The sequence below is a fragment of the Diadema antillarum genome, unplaced genomic scaffold (genome assembly GCF_040938485.1).
Source record: "Diadema antillarum isolate AM-2024a unplaced genomic scaffold, OU_Dant_1.0 scf00000086, whole genome shotgun sequence".
Taxonomy (NCBI): Eukaryota; Metazoa; Echinodermata; class Echinoidea; order Diadematoida; family Diadematidae; genus Diadema; species Diadema antillarum.
Window position 1 is genome coordinate 1,857,382 of NW_027270975.1, and position 22,860 is coordinate 1,880,241.

Sequence of the window (22,860 nt, forward strand, 5' to 3'; positions counted from 1 at the left end):
GCTTCATTTTTAGGGTAAAACAGTAAGGATTTGGACAGGACATCACTTAAGTGATTATCTGAGCATTAATCCAAAAAAGTAATTTTCACCAAAATTTCAGATACAAGGTCTTGTCACCCCAGCGACGAAATATCATAATACCCACCTCCACCAATGATTCATTCCAAGTTTGGTTAAATCCAGACCCTGTTCTTTTATTTTTTTCAAGAAGAAGATGAAAATGTCAACAAATTATGACAATTAGCTAAATTCATGATACTTGGGGCTCACCCTAGGGGCCCAATGGGGCAAAACAACCATCCAAGGCATGGCCCATTTATCATCATGAGCAGCCATGCTTGTCTGATATGCCTATTCATCCCTCATTATAGAGAGTTTGGCTCAAGCTTGACACGCGCCCATGCCACCAAGAACCCCAGCACACTGGCAGAGACTCCAACTCTCCTGTTTTCGACGGGAGATATCCCGCCGAAAACCCATTTTTTCAAAATCTCCCGTTCTCCCGTTTGAGATTTAATTTCTCCCGCCCTGGCTCTTTGTCTCCCGTTGGAAAGGATTTCTTACCGGTACATATTTCTATCGTATGTTGAAAAATAAGCCTTAGATAGCACCAGAGAGCATCTAGAACCCTGGGAATTTCGCGCTTCGCACACATCAACTTTGAGTCTCCCGTTTGCTAGGGGTTTCAGGCGGGAGAATCTCCAGATCAGAAGGTACTTTGGGTTGGAGTCTCTGCATTGGCATTTATAAAAACAAGTCTTTTCTGTCGAGCCGTTGTCTCACACACAATAGCATCAGAGTCACTATGCTCCCAAAACCATTGAACCAAGAAGGACGCACTGCATCTTGAGAAACTATTTTGGCTCGGGCTTGACACGTGTCCATGCAGGCAGCATCCAGGGGACCGTTTTATGAAATTTTTTGTCAGTGATTTACACTGACAACTGTTAAAAGCTACTGAAATCCTTGCGTCTGATTGGCTGATAGCAAATTTGTCGGTGAAAACCTCCAACGAACTGGTCGATGAAACGTCCCCCAGGAATGCTGGCATTCAAGTCTTGTCTATAAAACAAACTAAAATGGCCTCCCTCCTTAACCCTAATCCCGGCAGGTTTTTTGAGGGACTTGAAACTACGGGGGGGGGGGCTTTTTGGCCCCCCCTTCAGATCTCGGTCGTGGATCATGCGATCCTCGCGAAAATTTGCACGAAGGAAGAAGCCAATGTAATCTACAAGACTGTATAGTTAGATTTTTCAAATTTTAATGTATGTATTTTATATCAATTAATTCATGCTAATTTATGCAAAAATATCATTTTCTGCCTATAGATTAAAAAAATAAAGCTCCAAGACTTCTAATCTTTGGTGAACATATTCTATTCAATATCCTTAACAATAATATCGAAGCAAAATTTCGTCTTCATAATTATTTATGTATTTTATTGTTTATTAAATTTCTTATGTATTTCCTTGTTTTTCACTTTTTGTTTTTGTTTTTTGTCAAAATTTGTCGCAGAAACTTTTTAAAGCATAATCAGGCTAAAATAAATCATTATCAGCCATTCAAAGTAAAGACATTTATTTTTATATGAATTAATTGCAACAAGACAATTTACACTGGATTTGTACACAAAATCATGTTTTTGAGCAATTTTGGGGTCGACTAATTTTTTTCAAAGGGGCGTGGCTTCAAAATGGTATGCCCGGGAGTGACAAATTTGGTTTCAAAAGTTGCACGATACTTGAAAGAAAAAAGTCATAAAATGTCGCGGCGAGAGCATCACGTGTTGCGGAATAACCGTGCGAAACGTTGTGGGAATAGGGTTAAGTGATTCCTACCAATTTGGGTCAATATCCAGCCTGCAGCTTTCCAGAAGATGACAAAAAAGAAAAATATCATAAAAATGTGCTAATTTGGGGTATTTGGGCCCTGCCCAAATCCCCCCCCCCTCACCACCATCAACATTCTAACAAACTATGATCCCCTCCCTCCATGGATGATTACTGCCAACTTTGGCCAAAATCAACCCCTTGTTTTGAGAAGAAAGTGAAAATGTGAACAAGTTTACATATGATGTAAGATAGACAACAAATGATGGACATCGAGTGACTGCACTGGCTCACCTGAACCAAATGGATCAAACGAAAATTAAGATTAGTGTAATTAATGTAATTTCAGACAGTTGACTTCCATAATCTATCTTTATTGATAAATAAGGGAAAAAAGAAATAAACAAACCCTTTTTATAAGTATCAAATCTAACTACAATACTTTGATCTGATAAACAATATGTTTCAAATAAGTTTGAAGACTTAAACTTCTCAACTTCTCTAAATTCAAAGTAATTCTGGCTCTACATATAAAAAAGGTTAACACATTACACAACAACAAAAAACAAAACAAAACAAACAAACAAACAAATAGAAAACACAGTAGTTATGTGCCACATTACACATATGGGATCTAGAGTTATGAAAACCAACAGCAAAATGTTGACTGACATGCTTGCCAGCAATTTCATACAGCCCTTTGTTTGTTTGTTTTTTCACAGTCAACAACACAGAAGACTATGACTCCGTTTACAGTACGAGGCTCGGCCGTGGCTAAGCCACGGCTGAGCCCGCCTTCATTTCAGTGTAAATGCGCAAAAGGCCAAATGCGCGGCCAAAATTGGCCACGCATTTGGCCACGCTCTGGCTCTGGAGGTGGTCTTGGCTGTGGCCGAGCCCGGCCTTTTCTCAGTGTAAATGCAAACTGGGCCAAATGCGTGGCCAATTTTAGTCTGGCTTCCAAACCCTCTGCCCGTACTATTTCGCTATTCAGGATATTAACCCCATTAACGTCGAAATGTAGTATAGTTTCATGTGGTTTTGTCCTGCAAAGGATTTTTTCCTTCAGCAAAGGCCTTTGCCCGAACGGCGACTTTGTTGCCACGGAATTCAGTTGGCAAAGGGTCTGAAAACCAGACTATACCAAATCGCGTTTGTTTGCAAGCAGAGCGCCACTACGACAAAATATTGACAGGTTTGAATCAAAAGCGCGGCCGAGCCCGGCAGTGTAAACGGACAAAATTGCGGGGCTCGGCCCCACAATCGAAGCTGGGCTCGGCCGCGGCTCGGCCCAGCCCCGCACTGTAAACGGGGTCTTAGCCCGACAAATACCTACAAGATTCACCGAAAGTCCACAGAAATATTCAGCAATAAAAACTCACCTGTTTGCCTTTGCAGCTGCCATGATGAGAGTGAAGCCCTCACTGTCAACATTAAATTGGTCGGTGAGTCGCACTCGGTTGTCGTTTGGAACAAGGTTCTCCTATAGTGGTGGAATTACAGATGTAAAAAGAAGAGTGATAGCCAAAACAGAGTTACACATATGCATAAAGAACAGCAATAGCCAAAACATACATACAACAGTGACAATGGACGTACAATAGCAACAACATAGGTACGATAGCAACATCACAAGTACAAGAGGAAAAAGAGAGGTATGATAGTAACAATGGAGGAACAACAGCAACAACAGAGGCATGATAGAGACAACAGAGGCACAATAGGGAGAACAAAGGCAAGGTAGGGACAACAGAGGTGTGATAAAGAGAACAAAGGGACAATAGTGACATACAATGTATATGTGTATGAGGCATGACAGTGGCAACTGAGGCATGCTGAGTAGAAATACAATGTAGATTTAAGGAAAGAGTCAAATCTTGGAAGTGTTATTATTTTCTTTAGTTGTGATGTCGAAGACACCAATAATTGTCTTTGTTACTCGTAGCTGCTCAAATATGAGCATTTGACACCCCACGAGCAATTTGCTTCATTCATAAAGCAATGTTACACCCTATCTTTCGCACTTGTCGAAGTCTGTTGATCTACTTACTCTTACATAAATGCATAGTTAATGATTGAGATAAATATATCTACAGCACCAACTTAACCATTTTAAGAAATATCTATGTTTGAACAACTAAGATCTGCATTCAGCTGTGCAGTGTTTGCTGAAATAAAAACAAAGAAGGTGAGAACTGCTTACATTTCTAACAAGCTGACTCAACGTCTGGCATTTCTGATAGCGCCTGCTCTGTATGAGATCTTTGCACTCAGTGTGACCTCTCCGCTCTGCTATGTCATCTGCTCTCATGCTGAAATTGTCCTCAATGTTCAGATCAGCTCCTCTCCGAATCAGACAGCTGAGTTGTGATACAGAGAACAGCAAAGCACACAATTTTAGATGTTTAGTCTAAAGATTAAAAATGGTTTCAACATAAACAATGATTTCCCTTGGCACAAGAACTTCACCAAATTTTCTATCAATATAGCAGCAATAAATAAATGACATGACTATCAAAACTTTAATTGCAACCAAAAATCTTAATCTAGCAAGCTCACTGTATTGTAATCTGATCACATATCGGAACAAAATTGAACAGAGAACAGAGATAGTTATGAGCTGCTGAATGCTGGCATGCCATCCATCCATCCATTGGCATAATATATACATATTGTATGGCCTTCATCACATTACATTTCCTGTGAGTACATTCTCCATTCTAATGATGCATTGCATGAGTCATGTTTTCTTCATCATTACTCAGGCTTTAACATAATCTATAGCTAGTTTGTGATGGCATATTTGTGAAACCATGCATGAAGGACTGAACTATGATTTGATCTCTGACCTCACAAAAAATACACAAAAAAGAAAAGAAAATATGTATAAACACGCATCAATTGATTGCGATTCATTGATGCTTGAAAGATGAATAAATGACGAGAAATGTATAATAAACTGGACAAAAATGTAGCTGGGACCATGAGGCCAGCTAGCCACAAGTCACTCACTCAATGACATTGAGATGGTTTTTGTGGGCAGCATAGTGAAGAGGGGTCCAGCCATTCACGTGGTTCTGTGTGTTAGGATCGGCCCCAATGGTACATATCAGAATCTGAGGATGGGAGAATGATACAATCATTATGAAACATCTTAGAATCACGAAAAATGAAATATTTACGTATGACTAAAATTAGGAAAATGAATGGATTACTGCACAATGACAGTAAGAATTACAAATGACTAGAATGTCATGCAGCATTTGAGACTTAATGTAACACAATTCCTGACTTCTTTATATCTAGATGCTGTATATGCCCAAATTTACATTGTAATCTTTGAGTTAAACCACAAGCTTATTGTCAAGAAAAAGAAATGCTGTTAAACCAGAATTTTTTTGCATGCATGAAATTTTAAATGAAATTCGCGGGAGCCAAGATTGTGAAATTAAGATGCACATGAAAGTACAACAGTGCTTGTCTACATTACACTGTCTACACTGCACTGTCTACACTATAATGCATCAAATGCCAGTAGCAATTTGCAGAAATTTCATGCCGTGAATATTTCTAATTTTACAGTACCTTAAGATCTGGTGTCATGGCTGGTTTCTTTAGCACACTAGACTGGTTCACTTAATACAGACGTGGTCAAATTTATTGCCGACAGCCAGTTCTTAAACCCTTTATATGCTCAGGCACCTAGCTTAACTTGCAAAAAGTTGTATCATCAACATTGAGTAATCCATCCAAACTTAGCATCCTAAAATTAGCAAAAATCAGATAATCTGTATGCCATGGCGACACAATACAGATTTGGAAGATTAGATAATCTTTATCCTTTGACAATTAGTTTGGCGAAGACAGCCCACTGGCGAATAAGCGCAGTACAAGTGAAAGGACTGCTAAGTATCAATACACTGATCAGCGGGGGGCGTTTCATCAACGAGTTCGTCGGAGGTTTTCACCGACGAATTTGCTATCAGCCAATCAGACGCAAGGATTTCATTAGCTTTTAACAGTTGTCAGTGTAAATCCTTGCCTCTGATTGGCTGATAGCAAATTTGTCGGTGAAAACTCCGACGAACTCGTTGATGAAATGCCCCCCAGCTCTGATGATTGCACCACTGCACAGCAGTTTGGAGCTGTCCCACTTTTTGTAACTCAGTATTTTACTACTATGCCAACATGCTAGTAAACGGGAGAAGCTTAATCTCAGTTCCCAGCCAACTTCTTTTGTGTATATACTTCTTCTGTTTCACAAGAATATCATCAAACATCACATACATCATGTGGACACTGTAATTTCTCTTTCATATCCATTGAAGGTTTAGAAACTGGTGATTGATAGCTGCTGACAGTCTATTCACTATCTTAAGAACAAGATTCAAAGAGTCATAACCGCTTGGGAATTCCCAGCAACCAAAGAGTAAGGTTATATTACTGGTTGAAGTGTCTGAACTGACTAGTGGAAATATTGATGTTTTAAGCCAGTGTTTGTAACCATACAGCGCCTGTAAATTGTTGGGAGAAAATTTCTTAATGCTCATGAATAAAAAAGAAAAAATGCAAACAAAACAACAGTTTTGACTTCATCAGCTTCAATGATTTGTCTAACCAGTTCATACCATTTTTATTTCATTTTTAATCTCATTTTCTTTTCAATTTCTTTTTCAGTTTCCTTCTCCAGTTCCTGTGCTTCAATGCAGTGACTATCAGTTTAGATCCAAGATATTTCACCAACAGACTAACCTCATTTCATCTTTCATGAACTTGTCACATTTTGAATAATATCTGAGGCAGTCACTGGCATAGTCATTAGCATGGAACAAGGTGGTTTAGTGGATGGACTATACAAAATTGGAGCTGGTATTTGTAACAATTTGGTAGTATATCTGTAATCTCAGTTCAAATAGAATCTTTCAAATATATTTTAGACATTCCTGGCGACAATATAATTAGAATTCTCCTCAGAGAGAGAAACTGTCATTGAGATCAAAGTCTTAAAAGCAGGCCCTGACTAATGCAGACTACCATCACAATAATCACAGCATCATTGGATGACCTTTTTACCTCCACCATAGAATCCAGGCCACGCTGGGCTGCAATACACAGAGGCGTCATTCCTTTCCTGTTTGTTGACTCTACGTTGGCTCCGTGCACTTGGACTAAGTTCAGGACTAGGGCTAGCTGGGACAGACCTATAGAGAAACAGACATCAAGGTCAGATCCTGGTACAAATGTAGGATATCATTTCCTAATACTGCAAATACTTTACAATTCATCATAGTAGAAGGAAAGGGCTTACTGAATATGAAACGGCCCAGCTCAAAAGCCACAAGAAGTAGGCCAAAATAAATGTCCATTGTTCTACATATAAAAAGAGTAAGCTGTAAGCTAAAAAAAAAAAATGATGGTAATTTGATAGAACTGGAAACAGCCTAACCCATTCAAAAAGTGACTGAAGTCAGAGAGAGTTAGTAGACATAGTTTTATAGACAAGGGAGAAAAGAAGAATTAAAGATTAGTGTCACTCGAGTGCTGCACAGGAGCAATGACAACATTTTTTTATCCAAGCAGCATCTGTCTGAAAAAATGTGGTCCAGAAAAACTTTTTATGTCTGGATTTCAGTTTTGTTTTGAGCTACCAAGGTTGAACAGTAGGTAAAGAAAAGGTCACTCTCCCAGGTACGACAAATTCCGTCCTTCTACCCAAATGACATATCCACTACACAGAATCCTAATCTGTGATTTTTTTTTGTTTTTGTTTTTGTTTTTTTTGGGGGGGAAGGGTTTGAGCTGAACGGTCTCATACGAGCTTGATGAAGCACTATCAAAAATTATGTCATCTGATCACAGCTTTCTACGGATGTTCCAGGAGCCTAGGTAAACCACTGCTTCTCCTCTGTATGACACTCTGTGACACTTGTGTCTCATGCAGCTTGCACGTTGACATTTCAGCCATCAATTGGTGCTTAACAATTGAGACTTGGGTATGGGTGGACAGAAGTCCATTGGTTGAAACTGTTTTGATTCATGTCCTAACTTTCAAATCCTCTTTCAACACAATTTCATTACTCAGACAATGATGTCAGAGATTAGCAGCTTTCCTTCTGGTAAAAGGCTTTTTGTAGAAAGTAGACTTCCATAATCACACAACATAAATCACATCCCAGGTTGCCACACCCCTTCATATGTGACATGATACAATTTATAATCTGCCATGTTTCTCTTAGATTGATAGACAAATAAAATGGTCTTTACTGAAACCACATGCATGGTAACAAAAGGTTAAATTGTAGATGAATTACAGAGGTCATTTCATAACACTGAAACAATGTTGAAGTATTATAATAGTATTGATTGGATTAAAAGATGAACACATGGTTGCAAGAAAGGCATATTATACAATAATCATCAGTGAGCCTGCATTAATTTTGTAAATACTAGGTTCTGATTTATATTCATACATGCATACAGCAAACACGCAATAGGGTATAATGATTCTCGAATTAAGTTTACAGCTACACAAGGTGCATTTTTTTTATGATAAACAAACAAAGGAAGTTATTGAGGAAATCATATGATTGCACGCCTGGTTAGTCTAGAGAACAGACTTTTATATTTTCATTATACACGCATCACATGTTTATCTCGTGTTAAATGGAGACAAAATGAACTGATCAACATCGCAGAAACACACTACTTTTGTCTGTGTTGATCATAACCTTGTGTCTCATCTCAAGCAAATGAGCACAGGTGGTAATATTTTTTCACCACAGTGTGAGAGAAGGTCTGTTTATAGTCAAGGAATAAATTTGTATGAATTGTGCTAAATCTCTTGTTTTCCCCGACAGCTCCTCAACCCACCTTCCTTGACGGCTGCGTGGAGCAAGAGGTTTCCATCTTGGTCCCTGTCCCGGTCATGGTTGATGTCAAAGTCCATGGTCTGGATTTGGATCTGGAGGTCATTGAACTTGTCGGGTTGCTTCACCAGCTCGAAGATGACCTTCTTGTCGTGGAAGGAGCTCGGCTGCTTCTTCCTGAACGAGTTGCCTTGGTAGCGCGTCGGCAAGCATCGCCTCGTCTTGGAGCAGAAACAGAGTTGTTCGGGGGTGCGACCTGACATGAACAATTCATGCAGAAAGTTGATGCAACTTGCCTGATTTCATCTTTTCAAATCAATCACAAGATAATAATCTCTGTAATAAATTGATCAAAATCATCTATAAAAAGCCACAAATTAGTCAAATTTATTGGTTTGGGGGAAAAAAAGAGAAGGGATGAGAAATAAATTTGTGCTATGGTATGCAATTCCCTCATGATACAATATGTATCTTGATCAGTATTTGGTCCATCAGTCTCTGTTTATTCGTATAATACTAGAAAAAGATCGTTTGATGGAGGGGGGATCTCATGTCCTACTAGTTTTTGCTATTCTATTGTCTCATAATATGGCAGAAAACCACACTGATATTTCCTACAAGCTGTGTTGGCAATGTAGATACAGCTTTTGTTTAAAAGATAAAAGTGAATTTTCCAAATAGATAATTCTAAAAGACACAAGCTATCTATAAAATCCATTCCAAAAATCTGACAATGAGGTAAGGAAAGAGCATGTGACTTTGTGATTTAAGTGAGCTGCCTCAGTAATACATGTACCATCATAACCACATTATGGAACACTTTGCTACAAACAACAGAAACCTGCAATGTCTTTGTACTCCAGCAACTCTCTTGATTCCTATCTTTATTTGGTTGAAGTTCTACAGAGAACATTAGGCGTGTCTTCATCAGTCTCAAGTTTCAAAATAGCGTACTATTTTGTGGTTATGAAACTAGCCCTATGTCAAAATAGCGCACTATTTGTGTAGCAGGACGCAAATAGCACTCTATTTGATCTTGAAAATTTCCCCCGAAATCTTGGGTTAGTTTGGAAAATAGCGCACTAATTCGTGAACTAGCGCGCTAATTCGTGAACTAGCGTGCTAATTCGTGTGCGTCTCCATCAACCCAAAAATTTCTCAATCCCACTGCACCATACATTCCGGGGAAGTACTGGCTTGTGCAGCTATAAACAACAGATGTTACAAACTGTTCCCTTCATTTTGCTTCCCAGCGAAGCCCCCGTATACTAATCACAGATATGGTGTCCCGTTAACTGTCAATGTTGATAGGATTTGCACACTAATGTGCCAACAGAATGGTAGAAAATAGACCTGAAAGCTCATTACATGTATTGTGCACATGATCGAGATCGACGCTACGAACTTGAGTCGATCGAGCTTGTTACTTTTGATACCCTATATACTGCACTCAACTCGTGTCCTTACCAGTCTGTTGTGTGTACATGTACAGTGAAACGGGATATTTGCACAGGGAAATCCATTTTCGAACTAAAGAGTGATGCAAAGTGTGCGTACGTCAAATTTCGGGCTAATTTCCCCAAGCGGGCTGTTTAGAGCTGATGAAGATGCACATTCACAATTTTGGGCTATTTTCCCAGACCGCAAAATATCCTGCTAGTTTGAACTTTGGGCTGATGAAGACACACCTAAAGTGCCAATTCCAAGAAATCAAAAGATATTAAGCTATTTTTTCACGCCTCCACTGCGTGTATATAATCTGCGAGATTTACAACCTTTGCTTCTAATCAAGAGATAGTTACAAGTATATCAATGTACATAATATGGAACAATACCACATAAAACATGAAGCTTCTTATTCTAACAAATCATTAATGACAATCATTTATGGTGCTTCTAGGAAAAGATTAAATATCTCAGGAGAAACTATGAAATTCAGATGAAATATTAAACCTGCAAACAATACAACTTTGTTTACACTGTGAAAAAGAGAAGCTGTGTTCTAGATGGCTAACTTTGCTTTTACATAAAATTACGAAAACAGCTGGCATGTTGCCTAAATCAAAGATTGCAAAAGCGGAATACAAACACGCAAAAATGTTTGATGTCTTTAATAAGTAACAAATGAAGTAGCTATGTGCACTTTTATGGCTACAGGCAATTAATAAATACTTCAATGTTTTGGTTTAAAGAAAAATGCTGAGCAGTTTCTTCATTTAAAAATAATCAACAACAAAGGGATACAGTGTATATCTTCAGGCATATCTTAACTGACAGTTAAACTCCACTAATCTTATGAGTTTACTTGAATATCTTTGTGTGCATGTGTGTTGTGAAAGATTTTCCATTTGAATCTACATACATGTATTTTGATAGCAACTAGGAGAAAACAATTTCTAATCACAAAAGTTTATCATGTTATGGAGATACCCTGCATATTCAATACCAAATCTTGGAAATGCACCTAACCCTTGATGGATAATAGTCTTCACAATTTCAAATTGTCCACTAAATGGTAGGTTTGATATACAAATTACACACACAGTCACTAATGGGCCTGCATGTTACTTCCTCTATTGTGCCCCACCTTGCTGTTTAACAAAATTATTATTCTTTAATGGCTGGGTGACAGGGTTACAATAGGTGTTTAGCCAGGCATGGAGTATGTACAAGAGGCTGTACCTGGAGTATATGTGCCCTAGAAGTGGGACGATGTTCTTTAAATCAAGACTTTGACATTTTAAACAATCGCAACACTCTACAGGCAGTGATTATCCTGTCTTGTTTATAAACATTGCTTAATTGCAAGTCAAAGTGAGTTATCTCTCTGAGTAAACATCACAAAAATAAAACATACAAAGGACTTATGATACTGTATCACAAACACTGTTTACATTTGTAGACCACAGGAGATGCCTATATAATCATACACAAGTTTGCTGGTTAGAAATTAGTTTCTGGTGTCATGAGCAATATGATAAAGATCTCAGAGTGCTTTGAATGTTCCACTGCAACAAAAATATGTAAAGAACAGTTGTATTAATCCAATAATCTACAGTATGTATAAACATACTTATATATAATATAAATGTATTCTTTTTAAACAATTCATATAAACCTTCTTAATCAAGGGAGTAGATAATTTTTGAAATCATGAAAAGAAAGATATTTGAGAAGATGTGGTAAAATACGGGGAAAATCGAAGAATGTACATTGTAATGTATTAAAGGAGGCAGAACAGGCTTCTGAAGGGGACTCTGTACCAAGTCCAATCATTTATCACTGAAAGGAATACAAAAAGGTTGTGTTTATCTAATGATGTTTTGTAAGTAGCACTAATGGGCCAAGGGCACTTATCTGCTACAGACATGATGAAAGACAGAAACTAGTAAGGAGACCTTTGTACCTTTGGTCCTCTTTCCTCTTGTAATCTTTGTCAAAATTCAGGCAAGAAGAAAGAATCAAGGACTTCTCATTACAGGGTTGTGAAATGTTGTTTATGTGTATAATCATTAAGTTAAAAAGGTTAAGAAAAACATGTCGGGTGGACATTTCAATCATAAAAACTTAATTACTGTTCAAAGTGCTTTACAAAACACACAGATAATGATGCATGCAAATATGATGTGCAAACAAAGTTTAACCCGTCTGAGGCTAGGTCCCGAGTATACTCTGGCAGGTGTCTGCGGGTAATGCATGCAGTAGCAAACTCCGCTCATCCTCAATGGGTTAAAACCTTACAAATCTTGACAAACCCTCTTCAAGTGATCATCACACATTTCACTTACATGACACTTCATTCTTTAAATCTACCTACACAGCCATTACAATTTTCAGTAAGTGATATATTTGAATTTATTTTTATCTAAAACCCTCTCATGTTTCCAATTAAATTTGAAAAAGGGAGAAAATGGCAACAATGTCAAACATGGTGTATTTTGATACAAACACAATGCTTCATTATAAACTGTATGAAATGTCCTGTACACAGTACAAAAACTACACTGTATGGTAGAGGGCACATCTTGCGCAGGGACATATACTTGGTAGTCATGGCTCCTACGCAAATAAAAAATGAAATATGTTTAGCGTTCTATCTTTTTGGAAAAAAGGAAGAACAGGGCTCTTTTTTTTGCTTCTTCTTCTTTTTCTTGGTATTGCCAATGTGCACAAAGCTTCTACGCATGGATTCATTTAATGCAATCTACTTTTCTTTGGTTGCTGCTATTTTCTTCTGTTGGAATCAAGTTCAACAAAAGTTTTTAAAAAACTTCTAATGTTTACTAATCTGCAGTTGCTAGAGTCATGGTTGGCTACTGTGAGGCTTCAATTTGCTGATCACATGATGGAAAGGGAAGAAATCTTTTGAAAAAAAAAAAAAAAAAAACACCCTGGTTTTAGATGGAACGTGACCTGAATGTATATATAATGCAGCCAAAACCGGTTGCAAGTTTGTCCCCTGAGCTATCCCATAATGCATCTAAAATGATGCTCCCTGAGCTGCACTTAGGTATTGGCGATACTGAGATCAATTTCTCCATTTGAGAACTCAGCAAAAATGTCATTGAGTCTTCTCCCCATCCTATGTATGCTTTGAGAGCCGATTGGCAGGGAAAACCCTACAGCCTTGTACACACTGTCCAAAGTCCCTGACACAGACAGGGTTAAGACACACTCATCTTTTAACTTTACAACTCTTCTCAGTCTATTGAGCATGGGAATAGCTCCACTCACCAAACTTGTCCTGCTGCTTGATGCTGGCACCCCTGGAACAGAGGAAAGAGACGGCTTCTCCGTTACAAGCAAGGCAAGCGTAGTGCAATAGCCCCATTCCTGCTTCCAGGCGTTGGTCAATATCTGTTATGAAATAGGAAAGGATTGCAAAGTCAATGGCTTGGCTGAAGCAAAGAGATCTGCCGGCAAAGTATGACATGCATCATATTGCATATTCAGAAGCGGTTGTCAAGTCCAATAGAAGAGGTAAATTGTCAGTATTTGCCTTCCAAACTAGAAATTATCGCAAGCATTTTAAATTCACAAATTTCAAAACAGCCAAGATTTGCAAAATTAATATGCAAACAAAAGTTCTTGATTATACAACTGTACTACATGCATTGAATCCCATTGGCAATGTGCACAATTTCATGATGTACAAAAGGCCATCGGCTCGAAGTAAAGAAAATCTTATGCCACAAATATTTCTTGCTTTACAGAATCATTCAAAGTAAATTTCTCTCTCTCAACTATTATTGGTAATCTGTTCTAAAGTGATTCTGGCAAGTTTAAAGAAGAGATGATGTCAGCAATGAAGGTCAAAGAGAAAGTTTGCTATTTTCCCTTTGAAGTCATAAGAAAAAAGAAAGAAAGAAAGAAAGATTACTTAAGCTGTCCTGGGTCTTTGCACATACATATTCCTAAACTAAAGACACATCATGGTGATATAAGGACCCTGTGCATACTCAGCTTTACTGTTTTCTGATGGGAGGTTTCCCAAATAATATACTTTCTTATTGATAGTGAATATACATACAACAACAACAAACATAGAAAAGAAAGGATGTGGTTCTGCATCACTATATTTCTGTTTGTTTGTTTGTTTGTGTGTTTTTGCTTCTTCTTTTTTTTTACAATAAAAATTTATGACACTGCAAAATTACAGTTCCTGTCCCTAAGCAATTTTCTCAAATATTTATACAAAACAAACCATACACTCACCTATCATTAATAATTTGTTATTCTGGCAAATTTAAAAGAAGGGATGATGTCAGCAATGAAGGTGAAAGAGAACGTTTGGTATTTTCCCTCTAAAGTCACAAGTACTTTACACATAAAATTACATATCAGGTAGTTTATATAATACCAGTACTTGAAAAGTAACAGGATGTCAACTACTGCCGTGTCATGCAAAATAGCACAGCAGAATTGAAAGTCTGAAAAAGACAAATCTCTCAGTCATATTAAATGTACATCAAATGAAATGTACCTATGGATAAACCTTTCCCACAGAAGTGAAGAGTGATTGTTCCAGTCACTACAATCTCTGTACCCTCTCTCAAGATATACATTTACATGTAGCAAATACATCTACACTAATGTGTAAAATAATGTGAGCCACTGGTTGGGTCAAAAATCTTCTTACAATGGACATGGTCAGAGCAAAATACTTTACAGCTTTTGGAAACTTGGTCAAGAAGAAAAAGAATACAGTGCACTCCATTTATAATGAACATGGTAAAAGTTCAGGCCGCAAAATCATTCGCTCTCTGTTTTTTCCTTGTTTATTTGTTTGGTTATAATGAAATTTCGATATAACGAAAGAAAACTGCCGGTCTTGAGGACTTTGTTATAACAGGAGTCCACTGTACCTGCTAATTTCACTGTCAGAAATTAATGAAAATTCAGCTAAAGAAGCAAAGGGGAAGGTGAGCCACATATTTTGAATGTCATTGAGCACAATCTGAATAATGCTTAATGAATAAAAGGGGATAGTTTAGTAATTATTCAGATACACTGTACATAAGTGATTCTGAACATTCACACTGGAGTAAGCGGGATCTTTTCAAAAAATTGATTTCTGAGGCTTCTAATGGATCAAGTCATGTTGAGATGATAGAGGAAAGTTCTTGACCAATAAATTTTCATTAAAAATTTGTTTTTTCCATTTATAATCTAAGCAGGTGGATTTTAGGTAGCATGATAATATTCGCTGGGTCAGTATCTGTATCTTTACTTCCCATTCACTTGGCATAGAGCCACTTGATCACTCCTAAGGCTGGTTTATGTATTTTATCCACAGGTAGTTGTCATTAGGACCTGAAACTAAAACAGGTTTGATGATTACAAAAACACCTAGTGGTAGCTGAAACCACACCATAGTATTGACAAGATAACATTTCCAACACAAAAACCACAGATTACATGTACCTCCAGTGAGTTCCAAAATAAAACATGCAATGAATTAAATGATCTTTTGAATGGCATGGTGAAGACATAAAACAACTGAATACTAAAATAGAAATTTGGATGAGCTTTACTTCTAACGACTGAACAGACCCAGCATCCATTATGATCACAGATTATATCGAAACTACCACTCTGCCACCTTTCTATAGAAATTAAGGAAGAGCAGGGAGGCTTGTAAACAAAGCTAGTTTTTATGAGTTTTTTTGTGTGTTTTTTTTTCTTTGGATACACTGTTTAAAGAAAAAAGAAAAAATCTCACTCACACAATGGCCAGTAGCAGAACTGGAGTTGACACATTGGGTCCTATATTGAATTATATTGCCTTTCATACTCTCATGAACTGCATGCACGATACAATGGACTTTGCACTGAGGAAAGTAAGATTACACATAATATATTCTCTGACCCGACACTACAGGCACTATTAACCCCGTTTCTGGAGAAAGGAGAGCTTTCAGCTGAATCAGTTTTTAAATACTGGTCTATAGAGTCACAAGTAATGCACTACATAAAATTATTCTGAAGGAAAATATTTCATGGCCTTTTTGGACTGCTAGTTTCAAATGTTGGATTGTATGTACAAGCCCCTTTCAATACAAACTTCTTACTGAATTAGTGCACTGTAGCTGAAAGTGAATCATTAGGTATATTTTGTCTCATGAGGTTGCATAAACTTCCAATACGTTGTCAAATATTAAAGATCGCTGGTCAAACCACCTCCAAGGTATTCAAGGGGAAAAGGAAGAGTGTGGTTTCACAGCCAAACAGGACAGACTATTCATCAAAACCCTGTTACATTGGGATACCCTCATAATGTTAAAAAAAAAAATCAAACTCAACATTTGACATTAAAATGTATTTCATAAGTTGAGAAATAAAATCTCATCGGGTGAATCTCATCACATCAGCATAATTTTGTCCAGGAATTAAAATGTCAGGCTTTCTTTTTTATCGACAACTCTGGCATCCCTACTGATATACAATGTATCAAGTAAGATGATTTTATATCACAGTGATAAAACTATTACAAGGAGTACTGTGTAAAACCCCCAAAATACCTGGAGAAAACATTCACTATCATAGATACTACTTCTTAAAGAGATTAGGCTGGCATTATATGTTTGTTTGTTTGTTTTTTCATCCAGGCTCAACTGCAAGCTGCGTATAAAACTTTCCTAAAATTACTTGAAGAAACTGCCTGTAATTACTTGAAGGAAGCTGTTTGATACATGGATTTATTTCAACTTTACTGTTAAGCAACGGATGGCATGGGGATAGAATTTTATGTCTACTTTAATGCTTTGTTGAAAAAAAAGTATCACAAATTTAGTGACAAATTAATTCGTTTATAGTTTGAAAGATTTTGAGAAATATGAAATGTTACCAAAGACTCAAATCGCTATTCAAAATACTAACTATACAATAGCTGTGATGAGGGAAGAACTGTGTTAAAGCTGAAGGTCCTGTGGATCATTGTCAACATGAGACCTGTTATAATGTGTTTATTACACAGACTGGTCACAGGTTGAAACAGCTTTCAAATGACAAGTTTCCCCTGTTTCTACCTCAGTGTTGTACAACGTACGGTGTAGCTGTTATTTTTGGTACATAAGTTTGCTCTGCTTGTTTATCTAGGCCACTCTAAAGACTGTCTCCATGTCAAGGACTTACTGACAATGGTTTGGTCCAGCAGTTCCTGTAGAACCCTGGTTGGTCCACATCGCAGGACTAGCTGACAGCAGGTCACCACTGCGTTCTGAAGCTCGGGGCCCTTAAAGCACGATATCAGATCCTGCAGGTGACCATCGCTGGGCCAAAGGTCACCAAAGGTCACTAGGGGGTCACCCACATAGAAAGAATGACATGATAGTTTGGCCCTCCAGAAAATGTTCGCAATCCTGTAGTCTTTGGATTCCCCATGGTCCTGGACGAAACAGCCATCGCTCATTGTTGATCTCATGGATTCGACAGACATCGACCGTGGAAGTGCGCCCTCAGTCAGGTCTGGCTTGAAGCCCGCCTGGCTCTTGGCGCCTCGCTTTCGGCGCCATCGAAACATTTTGCCCAACTCCTTGTCCCTCTCCTGCCACAGCAATAGACACGGCTGAAGTGAGCCTCAGATGTATCCAATCAGGGCTTCATCCCACCAGCATGCAGGTTGACTTTAAGCTGCTTCTTGGTTGAACCACAACCAGGAAACTGACTCGGGGGTGTTCCTGAGCAGCCTGATTACCACGCAAACACCGAATTCTCTCCCCCTCAGCGTGCAGATTGCACAATTTAGAGAATGCCTTGTGCAAAGTCCAGGCACATGGCAGATGAGCAAACAAATACTATTTGATACATTAACCTTTCTCCCCTTTTTATGCCACTTTCAAGCTGCCTTTCAATCATGAACATCCCTTTAGTATAGGATATTGTGCACAGAGTAGATGCTCTAGTCCAGATAAATAAAATATGTTCACAGAGGTAGCCCCACTAAGTTCTTCCTTGGCCATTTGTGATTCATAAATCTGTATCATCAGCAACTCGATGAGGGGAAAAAAGAAATCAACGATTAAAAACTGCACATTTTCGCTTTTGTTTTGCTACAAATATGAAAGTATAGAAACTGTGCTCAGTTTGCAGGAGGCAAGATTTTAGTTCAGCATTTAGTGGTGAGTCAGGGATGAAGAAATGTAGGAATGTTCCTTGTTTTTACAGGACTCCACCAAGATACAGTACCACCACTAAGAGTGTCCTAACAATGATTTCAGCCTTTGGGGACGTGCTACTCTAAGCCTTGTAAAACTGCCATGATGTGACGATCTCCACACGATAATACTTCACTCAATGATGCTTGGCTGTCCACACCGGTCAGTCTGTAAAGTGAGACAAAAAGTAATGAAGCTTTGTGTAATATTCCTGCATTATAAACATGACAGTGTATAATGAGAAACTACTACAAGAGATGTTTTATAGCAATAAATTTAAGGCAGCCAACATTCGCGCATCATAATCCTAGAGATTCCCAAGGGCTTTCAGGGAGATACAGGTTTGTTACATGCATCTCATTGGGCAAACTAATTCACAAATCTGGGCGGAATTTCAAGAAGAATTGTAAGTCGACCTTAAATTTTAAGATCAACTTAAGATTATGATGTGCTGTGTGTGACTTCAATGATATTCTGCCTTTCATATAACAAAGAACATTTTGGAGATTATTTTCTTACAGGCACTAATAACAAAATAGAATATGGGACAAAGGATTTTCTTCTGTAAATTTTGATAACAATTTGAAGTGGATTCTGAAAACATTAGATAACACTGAAAAGTGAAACCAACAGCATACACCATAATTTGGGGTTACTCTTTACTTTTAAGTTTGACTTAAATTCTTCATGAAACACCCCCTCCCCTGGAAGGCTACCACATTCCTTTGTCCAGAAAAGGGGGGGGGGGGAGGGGGAGAGATCTTATGTCTTTTTTCAGGACGTCTCCTGCAGAATCGGGGAAACTTGGCGAAGTACAGCGCTTTACAAAAGTGTACGTATAGCCACATACAGGGTGTGTAAGTACACACATGTAACTCACTCCTGGCGTAAAATTACGGCTTCCTAGACACTTTTTAGGAGATTTAGGCAGTTGATAAATGCAAAGCTGTTTTGATTATGGGGTCAGACATGCCTTTCTGAAAAGCCGAAAAAAGGGCGATCGCAAATGTGTTTGAGCCAGAAACATGTTTCTGTGGAGATGATAAATGCAAAGTTGTTTTGAAATGCATTTACAACTCAGAGTTGACCACTGCCAATCTGGTACACATCTCTACTTTTCGGGTTAAACTGCGAAATGGAGCTGCGCAGTAACAAGGCCTCCCTCCTGACTCCTGATAGACATTCTTATGATTTTAAGGCAATAACTCAAGAAACACAATCCGAAAGGCTTTTGCAAATACATTTTGATAGTGGGTATTGAAATGCATTTAAAACATGGGTAAGATGACAAAATGAGCCACACTTATCAGCATTTATCATCCCCTTTCTCACTCTCTCACACTGATCTCCTGCTTGAGAGGACGAAGAACAAAAATCCCCTAAAGATGGATCCCAATATTTGATCAGATCCTGGCCGTTATGTGTCAACAACTCTAGGTATAGATCATTCCTTCCCTTTAAAACACCCATGAGCAATTTTTACTCACGTAAGTTTAATCCCTTTTATGACAGGAACTACTGTTTTAAGTGCACCAAAAAATGATATAAATAGTAATGATAAAAATTTCACTAAAAATGCACATGGCTGATTGCACCATCTTTTGATGGTAAAGGCAGAAGCTCCCTACATTCCCACACGTGGATCCCCCAGGCGGCTGTACTCCCTCACAATGTATTATTATTACCCGGTACTTCTTCTTTGATGAATAGGGCCTACTGCCAAGCCTGGTACGGCACTCAGCAAATTATGCAAGAGACACAATCAGACAGCCAGGGCTGGACAGGGTATTTCCAAATGCAGTCACACGTCCCTATGAGTAGATCCCCTCCCAGAGGTGCAGCTATGGTGTCAAATACTGGCTAATATGTACAAGCGACAAGTACTGGAAAATGGCCAAAATGCCTATAATGATATGCAATCATTTACAACCCTAATAGGGACTACCTGTTCTATAATATGAATAACTCCATATTCCTTTACCCGCAACTATGATTACTGCCAAGTCTGATCACAATACATCGTACATCTACACTGTAAATCTGAAGAAAAATGATGACAGAGTTTGAATTCATCAATAAGGCCACCCACAGAACTGCAATGAAACATGTTGTCTGTTCCATCATTCATGTACAGGGTGGGTTTCTATACAAAATTAGAATATCGTTTATGATCATGGTGTTCCACTCTTCCTAACCTTAGTTTGCATGAGGAAGTTACACTCTGCCTACAATTAATGTAACTAAAGTTGCTGGTACAGGCAAATTGCTCTATGCTGAATAATGACTACCTACCCTATTCTGCTTTACTATGTATGAACAGCTTTGGAAATGGGCAATAACAAGCGTTCTTTGTAACCTGAAAAATAAAATGACATCATCCTGTTTTCTTGGTTCCAGCAAATAGACATGTTGCAACAGTGTTAATTTATCTAAAAGTGTAGTACACTTTTTATCTAAAGTGTCACTTAGATAAAAACAAAACAAAAACACAAATTATGCTTTAAAGCATAGAATACTAAGGGTTTGAAAGCAGGCAATCCTGGGTTTAGAAAGCTGAATGAAAAGAAAGCTCTTCAAAAGCTTTTTCATCAGTTTTCACTTTGGAAAACACACAGACCCCACTAATGTGTGCACAGCACACTCTTGATTGCAAGCCTTAACTTTGACTATATATTGCTGCAGAATCACATTGAAACTGTACTTGGTGTAGCGCATGACTTTTTATACTATGTGACAGGGCTTGACAGTAACTTTCTTGTCTGTTCAGGCCACTAAAATCTTTAAATCTGAAATTCCGGTTGCCTGAAAAAGATATGCAGTTGCCCGAAATAAAAGCAAAAGTAGCAATCCATTTTGAATATTACATGTAGGTGCTGAATTGGGCCACCACAAGATAAATCTGGTGGCCCAACACCAATATTTAGTGGCTCTGGGCAACCAGGCTATCACTAATGTCGACCCCTGTATGTGACAACACCACCGTCAGAACAGCGCTTTATAACGATGTTTAGAGGACCAAAGTGATGATGTCACAGTCTTTTGTTATACTGCTTGGGTTGGAACCATTTGCAAGCATCGTTAGCAACAACAGTGCTCATAGATATTCGGGCCAGGTGAGGTATGTTGTATAAAACCAGTTTCCATGACGACAAATGGTTATGACATCACACTTTGATACTCCAAATGATGTTCAAAGGACAACACAAAACATACCATAGAGCAATCAAAGAACTGTACGATATGGATGTGTTCTTACACTACTATCTGAAGCACATGGAGACTAAATAGATATGCTTGGAATTCAGCAAATCAAATTTTGAAGCTGATTCGCAACCTCCAATGAACTTGTAAATTACCTGATACGGCTAGCTAAAAGACATGCATGACCTCTGACCTCCGGTGAGCCCAATGGGTACAAGCACACAAAAGGAAGGCAGAGTCCTTTCCCAAAGACAGAGGGGAGTGAGCTAGTGACCACTTACTGTATCTGATGAGCAACCAGAGATTCTCTGGTCACACCATACTACGTTCATCAGGGTTATATTGCTTGCAAAAGCGTACAGCATAGAACAAAGGATACGGACTGGAAATCCCACCGGAGTGATTGGCAAGAGGAAGAGGGCTCAAGTCAGTGGAAGGCTGATAAACACAGATGTTGGCAAAATGTCAAAAAACAAAAAAACAAAACATGCATCAATATAAAATGAAACCTTTCTGCAGGACTTTCAATCTACTCCTGATACTCGGGGGAGTCTGTTAGACTGTGAAAATGAACAGAAACTCAACAGGGTACCTAGTAAAAGAACTCAGTTTCACCACGTCTACCTTTACACAGTGGTTGAAGAGCAAAGAAAAAACCATCACAAAACACACCTCACTGGTATTGTCAGTGACTGTCATATGATGACGAGCAGTTAGTCAACATAGGCCAGCAAAAATCTTTTTTCCTGACCCAGTTTTTAAATAATCCAAAATATCTGTTCAAACATGATGAAGTTGAGAAATATGAATCGCTAAACTGGTGAATAAAAAAGTAGAATGATGGTTTGAAGTTAGAGACATAGACAGACAGAGATAGATAGATGGAGAGAGAGAGAGAGAGAAAGAGAGGAAGAAAGGGAGAGAAGGAAAGAGGGCTAGTGAAAACTTTCCCAGCAGACTTTCTTTGAGAGGGAAATTCCCTCTCATTCCCAGAATGCATCATACATTTTGGCCCAAACATCTTAAAAATCACCAGTTTGATTTAAAAATTCTGGATATAATACTTTTCTATCAGGATCCTAGTCACATGAAAGCTGTAAATCAAGTGCTTAGCTCTGCACAATTTCTGGACTTTGACCTGTATGAGGTTTCAGATATCGGTTCAATTATCAAAGGAGTTTCAGCATGCATTACACTAGTTATATAGCACATAAAATGCATTATGGAACACTGAACACTATTTGTGACAGACTTGTTGCAATTTAACAGGCACATTTGAAGTTAACTACACAAGAATTAATTTTCAGC

General features: G+C 38.3%; 1 protein-coding gene across 1 annotated transcript in view; it reads right to left on the reverse strand.

The window, feature by feature from the left end:
* The window catches only part of LOC139717990 (uncharacterized), a 51,529-nt gene extending 29,667 nt beyond the window's left edge, over positions 1 to 21,862 (reverse strand). The window contains exons 1-8 of the mRNA XM_071629479.1: positions 21,708 to 21,862; positions 17,330 to 18,519; positions 13,430 to 13,552; positions 8,700 to 8,951; positions 6,903 to 7,030; positions 4,842 to 4,945; positions 4,033 to 4,189; positions 3,212 to 3,312 (exon numbers count right to left, since the gene is read on the reverse strand). Coding sequence (XP_071485580.1) covers positions 3,212 to 3,312; positions 4,033 to 4,189; positions 4,842 to 4,945; positions 6,903 to 7,030; positions 8,700 to 8,951; positions 13,430 to 13,552; positions 17,330 to 17,717 — 1,253 coding nt within the window. The 5' untranslated portion in view covers positions 17,718 to 18,519; positions 21,708 to 21,862. The remainder of the gene's footprint in view (positions 1 to 3,211; positions 3,313 to 4,032; positions 4,190 to 4,841; positions 4,946 to 6,902; positions 7,031 to 8,699; positions 8,952 to 13,429; positions 13,553 to 17,329; positions 18,520 to 21,707) is intronic.
* Positions 21,863 to 22,860: the final 998 nt, after the last annotated feature.